The sequence below is a fragment of the Rhinolophus sinicus genome, linkage group LG04 (assembly GCF_036562045.2).
Source record: "Rhinolophus sinicus isolate RSC01 linkage group LG04, ASM3656204v1, whole genome shotgun sequence".
NCBI lineage: Eukaryota > Metazoa > Chordata > Mammalia > Chiroptera > Rhinolophidae > Rhinolophus > Rhinolophus sinicus.
The window spans coordinates 188,751,867-188,772,426 of NC_133754.1; the positions used below are offsets into that span (position 1 = coordinate 188,751,867).

Sequence of the window (20,560 nt, forward strand, 5' to 3'; positions counted from 1 at the left end):
AGAAGGTGTGCAGAGCTCTAGGGTCCCCTAGCCCACTAGCCAGAGCACCCCCATGCTACCCTGTCCTAGGCGGGCGGCGTGCAGTGTCCACTAGTGTCACACAGGTGTCTGCTCTCACACAAGTCCAGCCCTGCAACACCCTTGGTCTGGCTCGGGGCCTGGAGCACCTGCCCTGGAGTGACAGTGGGACCTGGAAAAGGCAGGTGCCTGGGGCTATGACGGGTCCCCCTGGGGGCCTGAGCTCTGGGTAAACATTAATGGGCTCAGTGCACAGCACGTCATGTGTGCACCCAGTGGATCTTTGACCTGAGGCTGCGCCCGCCCTGTGCCTCCTCCCGCAGGTGCCCCTCACTACCACACAGGTAGGAGCTTCGATCACCAGGAGGGACCCAGGGACACTGGGGCCAGGGCTGGGTGGCCGCCAGGCCCAGAGCTTACTGCGCCCCCTCCCAGGGCGAGAGACCAGCCTGTGGGCAAGCTTGACGGAGGGGTGACAGACAGCCTGCCCAGATCTGGGCCCTGGGGGTGGGAGTTCAGGCAGAGGGCTATTTGGGGGCTGCAGAGCCAGTGGGCTGAGGAAAGGAGCCTTGAGGTGGGGTGGCATGCCCAAGCCCCTTGCCCTGCCCTCTTCACTGGGGGTGGGGCCCTTATCAAGCAGAGACGTCACCATTTGGTATCAAATGCCAAAGTCTAAGCCAGGACCATCTGCTGTGACCCCAATGACACCTGATAGGAGAGGTCCCCGGGTTCCCTGCTCCTAGCTACTTCCGGCCCTCGCGTCAGCACCGCCACCCACCAGGCCTTCTTCCAGCCAGGACCAGCGAGGGAGCTAGGCAGCCAGGGTCCCCTCAGCTCTGCCCCTTGAAACTGGACTGGGCTTGCCTGACAGCCATCTGAGGTCACTGCAGTCAACCGCCTGTGGATGGAGGAACGGGGAGGTCACCAAGGCCAGCAGGGGGTCGGGAGGGAGGAGAGCGTCCAAGGTCTCAGGTTAGGGGACCCCAGGGCCTGGCAGGGCAGGGGGAGGAGAGGTGTCTGACCTGCCCTTCCCCCCAGCAGATCCAGGCTTGGGCCTGGGTCTGTCCCTGCCCGAAATCCATGCCGAATTCCCTCACCGGTGGCCAGGTCCCCCCTCCTACTCTGGACACGGTTGGCCTGGTGGACCGGAGTCTTGGAAATGCAGGTACCAGGAGCCCAGGGCCCCAGGCCAGGGCCTGCCTCCCTGTCACTCAGCCCCTGACCCACCACTCTGGGTAGGCGGGGAGGGGGCTCCTGACAACTCTGGCCAGGACCAGGCAAACCGGAGGCCCCCTTCCCTCCCCACTCCTGCTTCTGTTCCTCACCCCAAGTCCCTCTGCCACGTCCCCCACCTCCTTTTGCTCCCACCTGGGGTTGTCCAGGAAACAGCTAGGTCCCAGGACCTACCTACTTGACCCTGACCCCTGCAGGGACCTCCAGTTCTGCCTCCGTCTTGGAAGAGGGGGCCGTGGACCCCTGGGCCCTTCCTGAGCTGAAGGACACTGGCCAGTCCTGGAAAGGTAGGTGTGGAGGTGCCAGGGAACTGGCCAAATGGGCTCTGACTCCCCAGGGTCTGAGCATGGAGAGGGTCCCTGGGGAGACAGAGCAAGAAGGGGGTTTGCCCCTGACAGGCCACATGGAAACCCAGCAGGCAGACCAGCACCCAGGGGACCCTGGTCCCTCAGCTTGCTACCTGCCCAGCCTGTCATCCTCCTCCCTGCTGCTGGCAATTAGGCTTCTGGGAGGCTCCAGGGGCGGTCTGCTCAGCCATCCTGCAAAGGGACAGAGGAGAGGAGCCCGGGCCCTGGCTGGGGGGACACCGAGGCAGAGCTGGCAGGGCAGGCGGGGCAGGTGGGGCTGGCTGAGGACTGCCCTGCCCTGTGTCCTCAGAGCTCAGCGTGGCCGGCAGGGCGCGCCGTGTGACCATCGGCTTCCTCAAGGCCTGCGGGCTCCTGGGCAACCTCTACCTCTTCATCTGCTCCCTGGACATCCTCAGCTCTGCCTTCCAGCTGCTGGGTGGTGAGTGACTGGCTGGGCGGCCCGGACGGGCGGGCAGTCCGGTGTCCGCAGCCTCAGTGCCCCTCTCCCCTGGCCGTAGGCAAAGTGGCCGGAGACATCTTCAAGGACAGTGTGGTGCTGTCCAACCCGGTGGCGGGCCTAGTCATCGGTGTGCTGGTCACAGTTCTTGTGCAGAGCTCCAGCACATCCTCCTCGATCGTGGTCAGCATGGTGGCCTCCAAGTGTGAGTGGCCCCTCCTCCTGGGACGGGGATGGGTGGGTGGGGCGCGGGAGACTGACATGGCCCTCCCACAGTGCTGACTGTCCGGGCCTCTGTGCCTATCATCATGGGTGTCAATGTGGGCACGTCTATCACCAGCACCCTGGTCTCTATGGCACAGTCAGGGGACCGGGATGAGTTTCGGAGGTGAGTGGCAGGGGGCGGGGGCGGGGCTGTGTTCAAGGGTCCCAGGGTGCGGGCCACTGGGCTCCACGACCACTTGGCCGCCCCGCTGGCTGCAGGGCCTTCGCGGGCTCGGCAGTGCACGGCATCTTCAACTGGCTCACGGTGCTGATACTGCTGCCTCTGGAGAGCGCCGTAGCCCTGCTGGAGAGGCTCAGTGCCCTGGCCCTGGATGTCACCAGCCTGCAGGCGGGGGTGCACGCCCCCGACATCCTCAAGGTGCTGACACAGCCGCTCACACACCTCATTGTGCAGGTGAGGACGGTGCTGCCCTTGGAAGCCGCGTGCCCAGGCTGCTGAGGGGCGGGGAGGAGGGTCTGCAAGGGTCCCACACACGGTTGTGATCGCTCTGTCCCCCAGCTGGACAATGATGTCATTACTAGTGGCGCCACGGGCAACGCCACCAACAGCAGCCTCATTAAGCAATGGTGTGGCACAAGGGGCCAGACGGTGAGGCGCCTCAAACCCCACCCCACCTGCTGAGTGACCCCTGCCATGCTGCCCGTGCTGAGCCCGCCCTGCCTCCCCAGACCACAGGAAACAGCAGTGATTGTGGTGGAGTGGACGCCCTTGGCCCCTGCCCAGGGAGGAACGGCTCAGCCACCACGGAGCAACTGCCCTGTGAGGCCCAGTGCCCACCCCCAGCTCCACCCGCCCCACCCGCCCCGCCCAGCCCTCCACTCACCCACACACCCCTGCCTTGCCACCAGGCCACCACCTGTTCGTGGGCACAGCGCTCACGGACCTGGCCGTGGGCTTCATCCTGCTGGCGGCCTCCCTGCTAGTCCTCTGCACCTGCCTGGTCCTCATCGTCAAGCTGCTCAACTCTGTGCTTCGTGGCCGCATTGCCCAGGCTGTGAGGATGGTCATCAACGCTGGTGCGCAGGGACTCAGGAGTGGGGTTGGGGTGAGGGGTACAGAGGCTACCCAGGAGGTGACCCAGCTTACCCCTCCCCCCCGCAGACTTCCCCTTCCCGTTCGGCTGGCTCAGCGGCTACCTGGCCATCTTGGTGGGTGCTGGCCTCACCTTTGTGCTCCAAAGCAGCAGCGTCTTCACAGCAGCCATCGTGCCACTCCTGGGTGAGCCTGGCTCCTGGGCAAGCCTGGCGGGCGGGCACTCGATCACAGAAGTGGGGCTCAGAACCTCATGCTGACCTCTGGCTCCTCCAGGGGTCGGGGTGATCAGCCTGGAGCGGGTGTACCCCCTCTTACTGGGCTCCAACATTGGCACCACCACCACAGCCTTGCTGGCTGCCCTGGCCAGCCCCTCAAACATGCTGCTCAGTGCCATCCAGGTACCGCCCTTCCTCCCCCTTTCCTGGTCCCCTTGTGTCCCGCCCTGCAGGCAGGAGGTGCGAATCCTGCCCCAGGCTGGCCATGGCCCAAGCTCTCCCGGGACCCATCTCTGACTGCCCGCTCAGACCTACAGCCCCATCTCCTTGGACCCCAGGGACCCTGTGGTCATTTCTTTGACCCCCCTGTGACCCTGCATGGTCCTAGGGTTCCCTCTCCTCCTTTCCTTGTGGCAGCCCCTCCTAACCTCCCATCAGGGGCCACTGCTCTACTTCCCCAACCTGTGCTTCTGGCTGTGTCCCTTCCAGGTCTGCTGGCCCTGGGGTGTGAGCCCCTCTATTCCCTCACCCCCAGCCACCTCAACCCAACAGGTCCCAACCCCTGGAAGATGCACCATGCTCCTTGAAGGCCCCGCCCCCCTGTGCTGGGTGCCACTCGGGGAGCCTTTGCCCCATCACAATTCTGCCTCCAGGAAGCCTCCCACTAGCCCCCAGCTCCATGCCCTGAACCCAGTCCCGTTAAGTCCTGCTTATTCTTGGGGGTCCACTGCTCTGGCTGAGTGTCCCTCCTCCACCGCCTCTGTCTGGGTGCCAACAGGGGCAGCTCCTGAAAGCCCAATCTCGCCAGGCCTCATGCAGGAAAAGGAGCCCGGGCCCTCCCCGCTCCCACCTGCCCTCTTGCTTCTGACCCGCTGTGCACGCAGAGCCTCCCAGTGCAGGGCCTGCTCCACTGCCCTCCAGGAAGCCCTTCAGACTGTACCCACCAACACCGGCTCCTCCAGTCCAGCAGCCCCTGGAGGGGGATGTGTTCCCTCCACATGGAACCCTGCACCTCCTACCCAGAGCCAGGCCAGACACCGGGGCTGGGTGGCCAGGCTCACTGAGGGACGAGGGGTCACTAGGCATGAGGTGTGACAAGCTAAGCCACATGTTGTCAGTGATGCAGTTACCACACAGGACGTCAGACTGGGCTCCTGACCCCAAAATAGAGGAGGAGGGAAGGCAGGAGGAGCACGCCCGCCCCTACCTGGCTGGAATCTGCCCTCCCAGGTGGCCTGTCTCAGCCAATGAGCAGGACCCCAGATAAGCTTCGGACTTAGTGTTCTTTCTGCCAGGGAGGGGAGGGGCAAGTAACTTGGCGAGCCCAGGGGACCCTGTGCCATCGGGCGCAGGCTCCTGACCCTGCCTGCCTTCACACCCTCCAGGTTGCCCTCATCCACTTCTTTTTCAACCTGGCTGGCATTCTGCTGTGGTACGTGGTGCCTGTCCTGCGGCTGCCCATCCCGATGGCCAAGCGCTTTGGGGACCTGACCGCCCGTTACCGCTGGGTGGCCGTCGCCTACCTACTCCTCAGCTTCCTGCTGCTGCCACTGGCCGCCTTTGGGCTCTCCCTGGCGGGGGACACGGTGCTGGCCGCAGTCGGGGGGCCCCTGGTGGCATTGGTGCTTCTCCTTATTCTGGTCAACTTTCTGCAGAGGCATCGGCCAGCCTGGCTGCCTCGCCCTCTGCGGTCCTGGGCCTGGCTCCCCCTCTGGCTCCACTCTCTGGAGCCCTGGGACCGCCTGCTGAGCCGGTGTTGCCCCTGCAGGGCCTGCAGCACCCCTCAGGCCACCGTCAAGGAGGCCCACTGCTACGAGAACCCAGACATCCTGGCCTCCCAGCAGTTGTGAGGGTGGGTGCCCCCCACTGACCTCTGGGTACCCTGGGGGATCCCGGTTGCAGTGGACTTCTGAGTCACCTGGCTTGCTTTCTTTGCAAATAAATGAGGCTGTGACCCAAATATGGGCGGTCTTCACTCTCGGACAGGACTGCCTGGGGATCCCCCTCCAATGGGTGCTGGGGTGGAGCAGCGCCTTTGCTGCCCCCTAGCGGACACTTGAGTGCCCGCGGCGAGCCCTCATGGGAGCTAGTCGCCCCGGGGGTGTGGACACACAGATGACCCCGCCCCCAGCCCCAAGCTAGAACTGTTTCTCTTCGTGGCCGCCTGGGGACAGAAGGCGCCAAGTAGCAGCCCGTAGCACGGAGACTTCCTGAGCAAGAAGCTGGGGTCCAGGGAGGCTGGATGAGGTCAGGGCCCTTCACCGTGGGTGCAGGAAGGAGGGGTTGCCAGTTCCCAGTTCCCCACTGCCCTGGCGGATGCCCGTGAGGCCGGCAGGCTCGGACACAGGCAGTCCTCCCGCTGTCCAGCCCCATTGACCCCCCCAAAACCGGTTGCCCTGGAGGCCATCACTGGACCGTGCACAGGTCCCCCCAGCCCCACAGGTGTGTGGGGAAGTGAGCAGGGGACCATAATGACCCGGTGACCCCAAGGCTCCCCATCCACCACCCCTTCCTTCTGTGTGTTCTCTCTAGGATGAGCAGGGCACAGGGCTGTGGGGGGTGGGGGGGTATAGGGCTCTGGGGACTGTCAGGCAACTGGGAGAGCTACTGGGCACGCTGGGCTGCTCCTTGCCAGCCACCAGGGCCACTCAGCCCCAAAGACCTCTACCAGGAAGCCGGTCCTGCCCGCTGTCCGACCCCTCTGCCTGCACCTGGAGCCCACACAAGAGCCCCCCACCCCATTCCTTAGCTGCAAGGTGGGCAAAGGCCTCTGGGGGCAGGTGAGGGAGGAGGGTGAGGCTGAGCGCTGTCCCTTCACCTGGGGGTGGCACCTGTGGGGAGAGGGCCGTTTCCCCCACGGGTCCCCTGCCCTACCCCACAGCCGCGTGTTGGCTTTCCACACAGGAAGGCTTGTCTGCTGGCCAGCGGGTAACGAGACACTGGGGAACTGGCCTGGTCCTCCTGCCCCTCCAGCCCCAGCCCAGTCCCCCAGGCCACCAAGGAGAACAAAGCTTGGGTGAATTCTTCTCTCCTCCAGAACTCATACAGAGGGGACAAGAGCCACCTGGGTCAGGGATCTGATGTGCCCCATGTTTAGTCTGCTGCTGTAGCCAGTCACCTTCTCCCAGTCCAGGGACTGCCCGGATGGAGCGGGAGGTGTGAACGGTCAGGAATATGGGGGAGGGCAGCCCCAGGACCCACTGCTACTCATGCTCCTGTCCTTTTACTACCCCCAGGCCCTCTCATTCCCCTCGGGACTCCACCCCGTGTCCCCCAGGCCCTTCAGTCCCTCGCCACCCCACGAACCCCAGTCCACCAACAAGCTCCTTGGACTCCTGAGCCCGGGTTCACTCTGTCCACCAAGGAAGGTAGCCTCTGTTCTGGAAGCCACAAGGGGCCTCATGGGAGTGAGACCCCTGGAGCAGGCTCATGTACCCCAGCTTGGGTTCCCCCCACTTCTGTGACCTCAGGACACTCCTGCAGGTCTGACATCAGCCTCACAGTCCCTCTAATGGAAGTCCCAAGGAGGGGTGGAGCCTAGCTAAGTCTCCGGGGAGATTGGGGGGGGGGGCAGTGAGAGGGGAAGAGAGAAAGACCCCACGTACCTCTCCTTCCGGGGCGTGTGAGGCCCCTCGGGCGGACTGCCAGGTCCTTTGAGGCCACGAACGACTGTCTGCCTGCTGCCCAGCCTAGAGGTAACACACCCTCCCGCTGGGACCATGGCCACCGGTAAACAAAGCCATCCTTGTGGATCTTCCAACAGCTGCGGGCTGGGGCAGGAGAGCCAGGCACCCAGCACTCCCACGGCCCCTGCCTGGGTTTCCCTGTGCCCTCCTGGCCTGCATTCCACCAGGCCATAGGCCCCCACTGGGCCCACCTCTCAACACAGCCACAAGAACACCCTGGGCTGGCAGTGGAGACCGACAGGGCCACACCAACCAGCTCTGTGCAGCAGCGGCAACCATGGCCCTTAGGCTCAGGCCCAATGACTACAAGGAGGCTCCAGCTGTCTGGTTGCCAGCCAGCGTCCACTTTGCTGGGGCAATGGGAGGGGCAAAGCGGACAACCAGGTGCCATTCAGAGCTCTGTGGCTCACACCTGGGCGGGTGCCACAACCTCTATTTTGTTATCTGTAAAGTGGGGGTGCTATAGTGAACTGCCAGCCCTGTGGGCACGGTCACAGGAGCCTTTTCCAGGGGTTCTCAGGGAGTGAGGAGCAAACTCAGCAGGGCTTTGCAGTGTGGGGTGGGGGGGACCTGAGCTGCTCCCTCTCTCACTGATTTGTGACAACTCAGTGCTGAGGCCACATGGCCTGCCTGCTGCAGTGCCAGGGCCTGGCTAACTGCGGCTGGGGCAGCTAAGCTAGCAACTTTTGCAGGGCACTGTGAGGAACCAGGATGCCAAGCAGTGGTCCAGCGTACCCCACATGCCAGGGCCCACCTTCCTGGCAGGTCTGTGGGGGAGGGGTGGGTCCCTGAGGACCTGCTGGGCCTGACTTGCATTTTGACTTGGTGACTCACTCTCCAGGTCAGGACCAGTCCTGAGGAGACAGCTGCAGACCACTCTCCAGGGGATGGAAAGGGTAATCTGCATCCAGCGTGCTACTTGTCCCAACAGTTTTACCCACAGAGGAACAGTACAGTCGCACACGGTAACCTGCGGAAACGCCGGAACGTGCTGTAATGCCGCAGTGTGCCGTAACAGCCCGGTACTGTGCATTACACGAGAAGAGGGCGCATTCTTGCTAGAAAAACAGCAGCAAGGAGGTACTGCCTCCAAACCCTCACGTTGGGGGCCAAGGAGAGTAAGTTTACTGAGAAAACCAGGATCGTGAGCGGCCCAGTGGGCACCACCAGGGAGACTGTCCAATGGTGTGACTTATCCTTTTATAAATGTTAAAAATATAACGCAAGTGTACTGTTTTTAAGGCGATTGATTAAAAATGCGACCACAGTAATTTTTTTTTCCTTCATAAGATCCCCCCAAACACAAACAAACAGTGAAAAGTAAAGGCATTTTGTCAGCCCAGGCATGCTGATCTGTGGTTGGGGTAACAGGGCCCGGAGATCGGAGCCCGCCCGCGCCCAGGGAGGTCTGGGCGCCGCCCTCGTCTCCACGGAGCTCGGTGCGCTGGGGGCGAGGTACCAAGGTGACGGGCACCCGGCCAGCGCCGTCTCCACAACAAGCTCACGGCTGCCGGGCAGAGACCCGCCTTCCCCTCCTCTCCCCTCCCCTGCTTCAGGCCCGGCGCAGCGGCCCACGTGCTCCCTCACCTGACCGGCACCGAAGCTGGCGTGCGGACCAAGGAGGGGCGCAGGGAGCCCAAGGCCTCCGCCGTTCTGGGGGAGGGCCCCGACTCCACCGACACGCCAGGCTCCGCCCTGCCGCCCCTTAGCAACCGAGCCCTGTTTGTCTCTGCAGCGAACGGCCTTGCGCCCCTCCTCTGCTCCGAGACCCCGCAGGGTGGCCTCGGCCACGCGCGGCCCCCTTTCACGGAGGTCCGAAGCAGCAGCCCTCCAGAAGCGCACGCCCGGGCCCGCGCGCTAGCTTATCCGGGCTGCGGGGACACCTGCACGCGTGCACGCCGGGCCGCCACCCCGTCTACTTTTCCCGGGCTCTGGCTCCGGACGGCGCCCACCTTCGGCCCGACCAGCGGAGCCGGCGCGCGCGCCCGGCGGCACCGCGGCGGTTACCAGGACACTGGCCCCGCGCAGCCAATAGCGCCAGCCTGTCGGCGTGCTCTTCGGAGCCAGCCAATGAGAAGACAAATCAATCATTTGAAACATCCAATGGACAGAGCACCGCCGCGCGAAGGGCGTCATTTTGATAGGGAGAGCAGAGACCGCGGCTGACCAATAAACAGCGAACGGCATTGGGGAGGCGGGCGTGAAGGGTCTCGATTGATGGAACTTTAACCAATCGAACAAGGACGCTTGCCAGCCTCATTCTGACAGCCCAATACGAAGCTGGCGGAGGCGGGTGCGGTGGGTATATAAGCATTGGCGGAGCGTCGGTTGTAGCATTCTGCGCTCCCGCTTCGTGGCTGTGTCGTCTGTTTTCCAGCCTGCGCTGCCGCCGCCATGAGGGAGATCGTGCACCTGCAGGCCGGCCAGTGCGGCAACCAGATCGGCGCCAAGGTGGGCGGCGGGGCTTCAGGGCCCCTGCGCTGGCGGGCCTACGGGCGGGGCGGGAGGGAAAGATGGCGGCGGGCGGGCGGCGCCCCCGCATTGCGGCTCCGCGCGGGGCCAGGGCCCGGGCTGCGGTCGGAGCCGGGGCGGGGGCTGCGGCGCGGGTCCCCGGGGACCGGACCGGCAGCAAGGGGGGAGGGGAGGGGAGGGCCGCGCCCGTCCGGGGCGGGGCCGGCTCCGGGCAACGCCGGCGTGACTCAGCCCCGGCCCGCCCGCGTCTCTCGCAGTTCTGGGAGGTGATCAGCGACGAGCATGGCATCGATCCTACCGGCACTTACCACGGGGACAGCGACCTGCAGCTGGAGCGGATCAACGTATACTACAATGAGGCCACTGGTGAGACCCCGCACCCCTTGTCCATCCCCTTCCTGCCACCCGGCGGTCGTCTCCTCGCTGACGCCCTCCCTTCCCCCAGGTGGCAAGTACGTGCCCCGCGCCGTGCTCGTGGACTTGGAGCCCGGCACCATGGACTCTGTGCGCTCGGGGCCGTTTGGGCAGATCTTCAGGCCAGACAACTTCGTTTTCGGTGAGCCTTGGATGGGGGCTGGGCAGTGGGCTGTTAGCCAGGACTACTCAAAGGTCAAAGGGTACCCAAGGTCACGGCCCTGAGAACTGCTGGGCCGAGGTCTCATCCACTCTGTACCAGGAACAGAAGCTAGGTCCCCTGGCGGGACACTCTCCTCCCCCCCACCTCCAGTTACTCAATCCCCTCCGCTAAAGCCGCTTTGGGAGGGAGGCCCAGCTGTCTGCCCACAGGGAGGCAGCAGGGAGGCAGCGGCAGATGTAATCTCCCCACAGTGAACGCAGTGGCGGCTCATCTGTCCTTGGGAATTGGCAGGGGCTGACCGCGGGAGGGGCTGGTTTATTGTTAAGCTACCTTAGTTCAACCCTTAACTAAGTTTTTAAGTAGGTAGGTTGTTTCCTTATTTGGGGGTCCATCTGCTTTATTAGCATGGTGAGCTGTGTGTGGCACTTCACACCACGTTATTTGGCCTTTTTGGCTTTCTGATCAGTGGTGACCACAAGCCTAACCAGAGTGACCAGCTGCCCTCTCTTGCAGGTCAGAGTGGTGCTGGAAACAACTGGGCCAAGGGGCACTACACGGAAGGTGCAGAGCTCGTCGACTCAGTGCTGGACGTCGTAAGGAAGGAGGCTGAGAGCTGCGACTGCCTGCAGGGCTTCCAGCTGACCCATTCCCTGGGTGGGGGGACTGGGTCTGGGATGGGCACTCTCCTTATCAGCAAGATCAGAGAGGAGTACCCCGACAGGATCATGAACACCTTCAGCGTGGTGCCGTCGCCCAAGGTGTCGGACACCGTGGTGGAGCCCTACAACGCCACCCTCTCAGTCCACCAGCTGGTGGAGAACACAGACGAGACCTACTGCATCGACAACGAGGCCCTCTACGACATCTGCTTTCGCACCCTCAAGCTGACCACACCCACTTATGGTGATCTAAACCACCTGGTGTCGGCCACCATGAGCGGGGTCACCACCTGCCTCCGCTTCCCTGGCCAGCTCAATGCCGACCTGCGCAAGCTGGCTGTCAACATGGTGCCCTTCCCACGCCTGCACTTTTTCATGCCCGGCTTCGCCCCGCTGACCAGCCGGGGCAGCCAGCAGTACCGTGCCCTGACCGTACCCGAGCTCACCCAGCAGATGTTTGACGCCAAGAACATGATGGCCGCCTGCGACCCCCGCCACGGCCGCTACCTGACAGTGGCCGCCGTGTTCCGGGGCCGCATGTCCATGAAAGAAGTGGATGAGCAGATGCTCAACGTGCAGAACAAGAACAGCAGCTACTTCGTGGAGTGGATCCCCAACAACGTGAAGACGGCCGTGTGCGACATCCCGCCGCGCGGCCTGAAGATGTCGGCCACCTTCATCGGCAACAGCACGGCGATTCAGGAGCTGTTCAAGCGCATCTCGGAGCAGTTCACGGCCATGTTCCGGCGCAAGGCCTTCCTGCACTGGTACACGGGCGAAGGCATGGACGAGATGGAGTTCACCGAGGCCGAGAGCAACATGAACGACCTGGTGTCCGAGTACCAGCAGTACCAGGATGCCACGGCCGAGGAGGAGGGCGAGTTTGAGGAGGAGGCAGAGGAGGAGGTAGCCTAGGGCCACCAGGGACGCGGAAGCGTGGAGGCTGGGAGAACTCTTTATTCACTCACAACCTGTCCTCTGATAGCCGTGTCTCACTGTGTGCACCTGCTTTTCTTCTGTCTTGACATCACGCTGTACAGACACCACCATTAAAGCATTTTCAGTGTCTGTTCTCTCCTCTCCAGTTCCTTCTGATAGGCCTTACGGGTGCTGTTGCCAAACGTCAGTGCGAAGTCATCCCTCATGGCTGCAAGGGCAGTGCTGCAGCTGAGCTCCTGGCCCTGCTGTGTGCAGTGGCTGCTGGGCACAGGCTTCCAGGAGCTTGGGGCTGCCCTGGGTACCTGCCACCGAAGGCCTGCTTAGCCTCTCCACACTAAACCTCCAGAGGGCCGGCGGAGTTGGAGGCGGCTTTGGTTCAGGGACCCTCGGCCCTTTCCACACTGGGGAAGGGGGTACTGGGGACATAAAGCTCGCCCTCTGCCAGTGGGGCAGCGTGGGTAGGGGCCCCAGCCACCCGACCCCTCTGCACAGTGGCCTGCTAACCACACTTACATGGCACGAACCCCATGTAGAAAGGTATCAGGCCCTGGCTGTTGTAGATAGTTCTGTTGGGCCAATGTGTTCTGGGCAGCCTCTCTCCCTGGGTACAGGCGGGGTTTCTAAACAGGAACTGCAGAAATGCGGACATGGGCTGCCTCCACCAGGCAAGCAGCAGCCAGTTGTCCCTTGGGGTGGGGGGGGGGTGTCTCGTTCTCCCCTCCCCACAGGCTGCACAGCAGGGAGCCGAGCTCAGGGCCCGGATGGGGTGGGGCCTCTGCCCACTATGCTGGACACTCAGGTGGGTACCTGGCTCTTGTCAAACTCGTCCATAGCCTGTGTGACCCCATCACGGTAATTCAGCCCCATCATGCAGGCAAACCGGGGGATGAAGCCAGCATACCCTGGGGTAGGAAGAGGTCAGGGTGCTGCCCCAGGTCCCCTTCACCACCCACCTGCTCCCTGGGGTGCCGGGAAGCCTGTCCAGGCTCCTTGATGCCCCTGAACATTGGTCAGATGGGAATGAGCGGGCAGGCACTTCAGCTTTGGGGAAGCTGGGCTCCAGGAAGGGAAGGGCCTGTGGCAGCCCTCACCGTCATCCTGCCTAGGCCCCTAGGGGCTTGGGGGGTGGTGTCCCCCCCCAGGCCCTGGGCACCCACCTGAGATGGCCTTGCGTTGGATCATGTTTGGGTGGTCCAGCTGGGGCAGCCTGTGGAACCTGCCTACATCTAGTGTCTCCTGCTGGTGGGCTGGGGGTGGGTACTCGTTCCTCCTGCAGTGATACAGCTGGGATGGGGAGGGGGCAAGTTACGAGCCCAGCCCCCACCTGGGTCTGGCTGGGGTGAGGCTAGATCCCAGTGCATCTGTTACCTGGTACTGCCCGGGGCCCTCGTGGACAGGGGTGGTGCTCTTCCAGCCCTCCTCCCCGTATGCCAGTTGCAGGCCCGGGTGTCTGAAGTCCCTGGAATCCTTCCTACCTGGTGGGCACGGGGGGTAGGGGGGATAGGGCATGAAGCCCGCAGGCAGTGAGACCTGCCTGGATACGTTCTCTACCCCCGGCAGGCCCTCGGTGTGCACCTCCTGGGGTGAGAACCGGCCCAGGATCTCAAAGTTCTTGTAGTGCTTCAGACCTGTGGACAGGGAGGACGTGAGTGACAGCAGGCAGGAGGGAGGGGCAGGTCAGGGAGCAGGGGGCGGGGCTTACCCGTGTAGTGGGGGATGTGGGGCTCTGTCAGGTCGCGGCAGGGGATCAGGGGTGGCTTGGACTTGCTAAAGTCCTCGATGAACTTGGGTTTGGCTATGGGCGACAGCACAGAGCAGGGGCTCTTCTGCACACTGGGGTCTGTGAGCAGCTGGGCGGTGGTGCGCCCATAGGTGTTCCCCACCTGGTAGCGCAGCTGCGGATAGAAGCCAGCATAGCTGCAGAGGGAAGAGGAGGAAGCAGGGCCAGTGGGCGACAGCAGGACCCCTGCAAGCAGGGTGTGCGTCTAGCCTGCCAGCCCCGCGCTAGGTACCCGACCTCATCTACAGAATGGGGGTTGCAGCAGCACCTGCCTTACTGGGGCGTTGGGGGCTTGAATGGGCAGCACACTGAGAAGAGGCCTGGACCATAGGACATGAGCTCCATTGTCACCAACACCACCATCAGATTGCCATGCCCCCTCTACCCAGTTAAGGGGCTTAAAGGAAGCATTTACAGGGATGGTGACAGGGTCCAGGCCCAGGCTGAGGCACCGGGGGCCCACTATGCACAAGTTGGTACCACTGGGAAGGCTTGGCAGGGCTCTGGCCCAGACTTCGGCCACCCAGGAGGCTGGTAGCCACCCTAAAGGGACCAGATTTGGGAGGCAGGCGGGAGAGCTGCTGGTAGGCAGTGAAGGGTGAGCTGAGCATCATTTAGCTGTCATGGTGAGGCCCCCGGGGGTGGTTCGGGGTTCCGAACCCTCCTCAGTATCTCCTGTCCCACCTTTCTCCTCAGAATCATTGTAGACTTAGGTCTGGTTCCTTGCCAGCCTTTTTCCGTTTCTGTGTGGCTCTGCGTGTGTGTGTGTGCGCGCGTGAACACACACTGTGGAGGGTTTGTTTTCTTTTACATGGGGGGCGGCCTCATGAGGCAGCCTGGTGTCCATGCCTATCAGCTTACTCTGGATGCTTATCTTGTCTAAAGTGTAGAACACTCTATGGAGTAAGCGTCCGGCATTCCTTCCGGCAGCCTCTGCCAGCTGCTGGGCCGTCCCAGGTTGGTTTTCTGCTCTTGACCTGCTGCCCACCTGGTGTGGCTCTCAGCGGCTGTGTCAGCAGGGAGGGTAGGCATCCGCCCTGTGCAGCCCCACCCCAGGACCCTCAGCCCTTGGGACTCACTCCCTCCCTGGAGACCAGCTCTGGGGTTTCTTTCCTTCACAGCTGACCTTGAGCACAGGCCACAGCCTCCCTGCGGGGGACTGGCGCTTACCCAGGGATATAGTGAGGTTCTGGTGTGAAGAGGGTGTGTTTCTGAGTAGCTGTCATCTAGCCTCAACTCTGTCCTTACTGGCTGCAGCCCCTTCCTTTGGCTGGCTCCCTTCCCTGAGAGGGTCTCTGTTGCCTGGAAACCATTGTGAAGAGTCCCCACTGTTGGGCACCACCTGGCCAGGCCCTCCTTGAGCCTGGGTGGAGTGGTCCCATTTTACAGGTGGGATACCAAGGCTCAGACAGGCAACAGGCTGGGAGGTGTGACGCTGAGGACCTCAGAGTTCACAAAATTGGGACTGTTGATCCAGCCGAGTCGGCCCTGCCGGGTAGTGGGGTCCTGAAGTCTTGTTACCCCCAGGAGGCCAGCAGTCCCCCAGGATAAGTGTAAAGGAGCCCCCACCCACCCCAAGTCCTCTCCTCAGACGAGAGGCTCTGGAAGATTTGGAGGCACAAGACAGCAGTGAAGTTGGGAGGTCTTTCCTCTGGACCTGGGCACTATTTTCCATTTGAATTTTTTTTTTTTTTTTTGGTATAGGAAGGTCTTTCTAACCATACAAAATATCATAAAGGAAAAGATTAGAAGGTTCAAGTACATGTCAAAAAACAGCATAAACAATACTAAAAGGCAAACGAAATGGGGAAAAAAATCTGCAACAAGTGTTACAAAGAGATACGATATCAGTATAAAAAACCTTACGTTACAGAAATATGAAAAATTACCACCCCAATAGAAAAATGCATGCATAATATAACATCTTAAGGAAAAAGCCAGAGTCAATAAACATGGACAGAGAGTTGACCCTTAATCAAATAAAGACTGATGATGTAGTTCTGTTAAGAAAACTATAACCACTGTCAATTTTGCCCCCAGAGAACACTACAACATGGAAGGCCCCAGAGCTCAGGCTGCCCCTTACCCTAATAAAACCTATGCTTCCTCAAGCAGGGATCTTCAGTTTGTCCATCTGGAGTGCCTCCTAAGGCCAGGCAGGGTCCTTGCTTTATGGGGGGGATTCCGACAGGAAGACACTCGGTCAGGGTGGGGAGGGCCCAGAGGCTAAGGCCACATTCTTGACCAGGCCCTGCGAGGTGGATTAGGCCAAGGCCAGGGCTGGGGCTGGGATCAACTCCAGAGGCCACGCGAGAGCCCTGGTGCCCAGAGGGACTCATGCTCACTTGGGCTCATAGTTCTTTTGCATTTGGGCCTGGGCAGCCCCGTCCATCTGTGACATCTTCTGGCCTCTGTGCCCCCAAGCAGAAGACTGGCTCACTCCCACACCGCAGTCTTGCCTGGGCCACGAAGTGACTGCAGGGCCAGGCCGGCCGCTCAGGTCAGCAGGGTCCACTCAGACCTACCCGCCTACCTGTCGTTGCTTTGCTTTTCCAAGGGCTGAATTTCTAGTGGGGGTTCCTGCCCCTCCAGGGAGCCTCCCTGGACAGTCCACTGCACCATGCTTCCTACCAACTGGCCCTGCACAACTGGGCCTCCCATAGCACCCGCTCCCTTTTCCACTCTCTGCCAGGTGTCAGTCTTCCCTGAAGCCTTGCTTGGAATGGACCCCCAAAGTTGAGGGGAGGTTAAGAGTTGGGGCAAGGATGTGGAAGGGGGGAAAGGAGGCTAAGCTAGAAGTCACGAAAGCAAGCTAGGGGTCCTCCTGGCCCAGGTGACCCAGAGTGACCCACCTGGCAGGTTGGGGGAGGGGCTCCTCCAGGGCAGGACAGTGCTCCTCCCTCCAGTATCCCAGCAACAGGGGTCGGGTGGGGGTGGGAGCATGAAGGGCCAGTGAGGTCACAGAGCTCCCTGGAAGGCAGCCAGAGACCCTGACAATGAATTTTGACCAGAAGGCTGTGAAATTCCTGGCAAATTTTTACATCAATGGAGGCAAACACTGGAGCCATGGCCCCCTGAGGACGAAGTCCTCTGTGCCCACCCAGTAACTTCCAAAGGCGCTGGGCCAATAGGGTGGGGGGGTCGGGAGGCTGGCAGCTCCGATGCTGAGGCGGAGTGGCTGGGTGGATAGTGGCTGTCCATCTCCCTTGCAGGCCCATGGCTGCTGTGCTGTTGTCAGGGCCAGAGGCCACCTGGGACAAGATGGGGCCCCTAGCAATGCAGGAGTTCCCGGCAGGCCTTAGGGAGCAAGTGGGCCACCTCCAGGAACCCCCGCCCATCTGCGCCCGGAACCCAAAGGAGCTGTGTGAGTGGGGGTCCCCAGTCTGGTCTGGGGAGGCAGGGCAGGGTCGGGAGGGGCCTCCTGGGAGGACCCAGGCCCAGAGCTTGCTTCCTGCCAGGGCTAGAGCGACGCCCCCCTGTCGTGACCGACCTGGACATCCCGGGCCCCACCAAGTACCAGGTGCCAGATGCTTCGGTGCGAGAATCCTCCGCGCACCCCAACTTCAGCATGGGCCGCAAGCACCCCGCCCGCGGTGCGTGCCCCTCCCCGCGCGCGACCCACCGCCGCACAGGTCCTGGGAGTGGGGCTGCTCCCCCAGCCTTCCGTCCCCAACAACGCTGCCCCCACTGCAGAGGGCGGTGGCCGCAGGGCGTGGCAGACCGTGTGGTTCCAGAGCGAAATCCCCTTCACGCAGAAAACCGACTTCAACCGGGAGCGAAAGGTGGGGAGCTCTCCCAGGAGGTCCTGCGGGGGTGGGGCCTGTGAGGGACGGGGTGGGTGGGGTCTTGAGGGACGGAGCGGGGCCTGCAGCTGTGTCCTCTCTCACAGTGGCCATCGCCCGCCGACCACGACCCACTCAGCAGACGTGCCTTCCCAGCTTTCAGCTTCGGGGGCCGTCGCCCCGCCTCCAAGGCAGTGGAGGCGCGCTCGCGATCCCGGCTGCCGCAGGTCTGGGGTGCACATGACTGTGCCCAGCCCCCGCTTCAGGTCCCACCGCAGGTCTCGGGCGGCGAGAAGCGCCCTAGCCCCAACACCTACGACATCCTTCCCGGGTGCTGTCTGCAGACCCCGCGCCCACCCGCCTTCTCCATGAGCCGCTCGCCCGCGTTCACGTCCTGGGTCAGCTCCTGTAAGGAGGACTGGGAGAATGGAGGCCTGGGCGGGGGCAGGGCATGCAGGGGCCTGGGGCAGGTGGGAGCTGGGCAGCAGCTGGTGCTGTAGCATGCATGCGACTCCCTCTTTCTCCCTCTGCAGCCTGTAACCCCGGCCCAGCCGCCTACTACGTGGAGGATTGCTATAACTCGCGCTTCCCCTCAGTACCCGGAGTGGTCATCCAGGGCGAACGCAGACCCAAGCGCCATGACACAGGCCCCTTCTGCACGCTTTAGAGCCTGCTGAACATACCCTGCCTCGCCGGTTATCACATGGAGCCCTGCCTCCCTCGGGGGCCTTCCCAGGCCTCCCTCTGGAACTCAGAGACCCCAGTCTGGCCTTCTGACCCTTTGCACACCCCTGAGCCACCCTCCTGCCTGGCTGACCCTTCTGTGAGCTGTACTTGAGGAGAGACCAGCTCAAAGCCCCCCCCCGCCTGCCACCCCCCTGCTATTCGAGATGATGTTGGTTCTTCCAAACTCTGTCTGCCATCATGTGCCTGTCTGCCATTTCTCACCCCGGGGGGGTGAGCTGTCCTGCAGCTGTGGCCTGCCACTGATCTGTCATGTCTGACTTTCCCTGACCAGGGGTCTCCCTTTGCTTCCTCTTAGGAGCTCTCTTCTCTAAGATGGGTGGAGTGGCAGCCTGGGACTTCCTGGTTTGGGACAGTATGGGAGGGGTTCCTCTGGGCAGTGCAGGACACACCCACCTAGTCATGCCACCCAGGGGACCAGGCCAGCAGCCAGTCTACCCCGAGGGTCAGGCTGCTTGCCGAGCAGAGGAACCAACAGGACCTTGGCTTGGAGTGGAGGGGGGGGCCAGATTACCTGAACTGCCATCTTGAGGAGAGGTCGGCCTGCCCAGCCTCCTGGGAGGGCCCAGAGGACTAGCTTATCAAGGCCTGACCCCACTTTCCCCAGCCCCTGCCCAAAGACCCTGCGAACTGGCCCTGGGCCTTCCCTGGTTATGGCCCTGTCCTGTGGCCTGGCCACTGGGCTATCAGCCTGCTCTCGTACCCAGGAGTGGGCCTCAAGACTGCCTCCCTGCAGCTGCTGGTGGTTCCTGTCATGGCACCAATTCTTCCAGGGGCCCTTCCTGTGGCTCCCGTCCTCCCCCACCCAAGCTCTGGGCCAGACCCCTTCCGGTTTCCTCTGCTAGAGCTCAGCCCCTTCAAAAAGGCACTGCAACAACTGCTCCCACAGTGGTGGCCTCCACCTTCTGCAGAGAGGCCAAGGACCAGGCAGTCTGAGCACATTCACCTATGACCTCTAGGGCTCAACCGGCTGGGAGTTGAGCCGAAGTAGTGGGATTACAGATGCTCATCGTTGGGCCCTGGGCTGCCAAGCTCAGCCAGTGGGCAATGGAGAGAGCTGTGGGAGCCCTTGGCCTCAGACTTGGCCCACGGTGGGAGGACCAGGAGCCCTGCTCATAGCTGCACCACTAACAACTCCTTGGGCTTAAAGCCAGAAGTGGGACCAGCAGGAAGAATGGAGCCATCCGCTCCAGTTGGGCTGAGGGCTTCCTGGAGGAGGCTGTGGGGTAATGGGCTTTCAAGGATGAGCAAGAGTTTCCTGGGCAGCAGAAAAGGAATTTCTAGTAGAGCAAACCTTGGAAACCAAGGCACCTGGAAAGGGAGAGGGTGTGACATCTGGTGCACTACGCTTGGGGACACTGGGCTGGTGGGCTGGAAGGTGATCTGGAGGGGTTGGAGAGGCTGCAGCTACTGGGTTGCAGGGCTTACACACTTAGCAATAGGGAACCCACTGAGGGTGCAGAGCAGGGAGTGCCCATCGGCTCTGTGAGCTGCTGGAACCGCAAAGGACAAGGGACACCACGAAAGCTAGGCCTCACATTCACAGTCGGCCTGAGGGCCTACCGCGTTGGGACAGCCTCGGAGTTCGATGCTCATGGTGACGTGAGGTCAGCCATCCCTTGTCCATTCCCACTGCCAGCCCAGGTCTCTGCTGGGCGCCCGCCACTGGGAGCACACGTGGGGGAGAAGATCGTGCACCTGGTGGGGCCCGGGTGCAGGGGACTGACAGCGCGGCAGTGCTCCATTTTTTCAAGCAAAAATATTCTATCAATTGTAAAACAAAATCGACTAGGTATTCTGTCACCAAAAGTAATTTATTTGGGGAAAAAGAAAGGGCTGCATTCGGGCCGACGCAGACACGATGAGCCATTTGCACGCACAGAACAGGACAAAGATGAAGTACTTTATAGAGAGAAGTTAAGGAGCGGGGCTGGTAGGCCAGGGCTCTTAGTCAGGCCTCTGACGTAACCCTAGCGCGCTTCCCGTAGAGCTCTCCGATGACGTCAGCGCGAGAGCCCCTCCCACAGGCACTCCCGATACCATCTAGCTTAAGGTCTGTCCTAAATTTGATCATTTCTCAACGTCAAAAGGCTGCTGTGAGGTCAGAAACAGGACTTTTCACGGTTATAAAAATAAAATATACTTGGCTAAAATGTCCGTTCTCAAATTCTTCAAGTCGGCCACCCCCCCTTCTGTGCCCGCCCCCTCCCCCGTACTCCTTCCGGTGGGGCCCCACACAGCCCGCCCTCTGCCCCCACCGGCCCCGGCGTGGGTTCTTCTGCGTCTACAGAGGAGAAGGCCAGAGACGGGGGTGGGCTGCAAACCTGGCT

At 62.2% G+C, this 20,560-nt stretch overlaps 4 protein-coding genes across 9 annotated transcripts; 3 read left to right on the top strand and 1 right to left on the bottom strand.

The window, feature by feature from the left end:
• Positions 1-49: 49 nt before the first annotated feature.
• SLC34A3 (solute carrier family 34 member 3) lies at positions 50-5,551 on the top strand. 5 transcript variants are annotated; one of them, XM_074331419.1, is made up of 14 exons: positions 296-362; positions 812-898; positions 1,060-1,183; positions 1,449-1,538; positions 1,909-2,037; positions 2,117-2,260; positions 2,332-2,443; positions 2,539-2,734; positions 2,840-2,929; positions 3,010-3,100; positions 3,190-3,357; positions 3,443-3,559; positions 3,650-3,774; positions 4,977-5,551. In XM_074331419.1, exons 3-14 carry the CDS (start codon positions 1,099-1,101, stop codon positions 5,439-5,441), a joined length of 1,812 nt encoding a protein of 603 aa, XP_074187520.1. In that variant the 5' UTR covers positions 296-362; positions 812-898; positions 1,060-1,098; the 3' UTR covers positions 5,442-5,551. The 5 variants fall into 5 exon arrangements, with proteins under 5 accessions (XP_074187522.1, XP_074187519.1, XP_074187520.1 ...); XM_074331421.1 differs by lacking the exon at positions 812-898 and having other exon boundaries at positions 50-362; positions 1,057-1,183; XM_074331418.1 differs by lacking the exon at positions 812-898 and having other exon boundaries at positions 51-362.
• Positions 5,552-9,570: 4,019 nt separating this feature from the next.
• TUBB4B (tubulin beta 4B class IVb) lies at positions 9,571-12,053 on the top strand. The gene is made up of 4 exons (XM_019756816.2): positions 9,571-9,728; positions 10,007-10,115; positions 10,195-10,305; positions 10,840-12,053. The coding sequence occupies exons 1-4, from the start codon at positions 9,672-9,674 to the stop codon at positions 11,898-11,900; spliced, it is 1,338 nt and encodes a 445-aa protein (XP_019612375.1). The 5' UTR covers positions 9,571-9,671; the 3' UTR covers positions 11,901-12,053.
• On the bottom strand, positions 12,035-16,452 carry CIMIP2A (ciliary microtubule inner protein 2A). Its single transcript, XM_019756817.2, has 7 exons — positions 14,875-16,452; positions 13,627-13,841; positions 13,293-13,552; positions 13,082-13,208; positions 12,732-12,826; positions 12,438-12,555; positions 12,035-12,132 (listed from the first exon to the last, which is right to left on the bottom strand). The coding sequence occupies exons 1-7, from the start codon at positions 14,928-14,930 to the stop codon at positions 12,035-12,037; spliced, it is 969 nt and encodes a 322-aa protein (XP_019612376.1). The 5' UTR covers positions 14,931-16,452.
• A 124-nt stretch (positions 16,453-16,576) lies between these two features.
• Positions 16,577-20,383, top strand: STPG3 (sperm-tail PG-rich repeat containing 3). 2 transcript variants are annotated; one of them, XM_074331425.1, is made up of 6 exons: positions 16,577-16,807; positions 16,917-17,068; positions 17,163-17,297; positions 17,398-17,486; positions 17,594-17,894; positions 18,020-20,383. In XM_074331425.1, the coding sequence occupies exons 1-6, from the start codon at positions 16,701-16,703 to the stop codon at positions 18,151-18,153; spliced, it is 918 nt and encodes a 305-aa protein (XP_074187526.1). In that variant the 5' UTR covers positions 16,577-16,700; the 3' UTR covers positions 18,154-20,383. The 2 variants fall into 2 exon arrangements, with proteins under 2 accessions (XP_074187526.1, XP_074187525.1); XM_074331424.1 differs by lacking the exon at positions 16,577-16,807 and having other exon boundaries at positions 16,867-17,068; positions 17,594-17,884.
• The last annotated feature ends 177 nt before the right edge of the window (positions 20,384-20,560 follow it).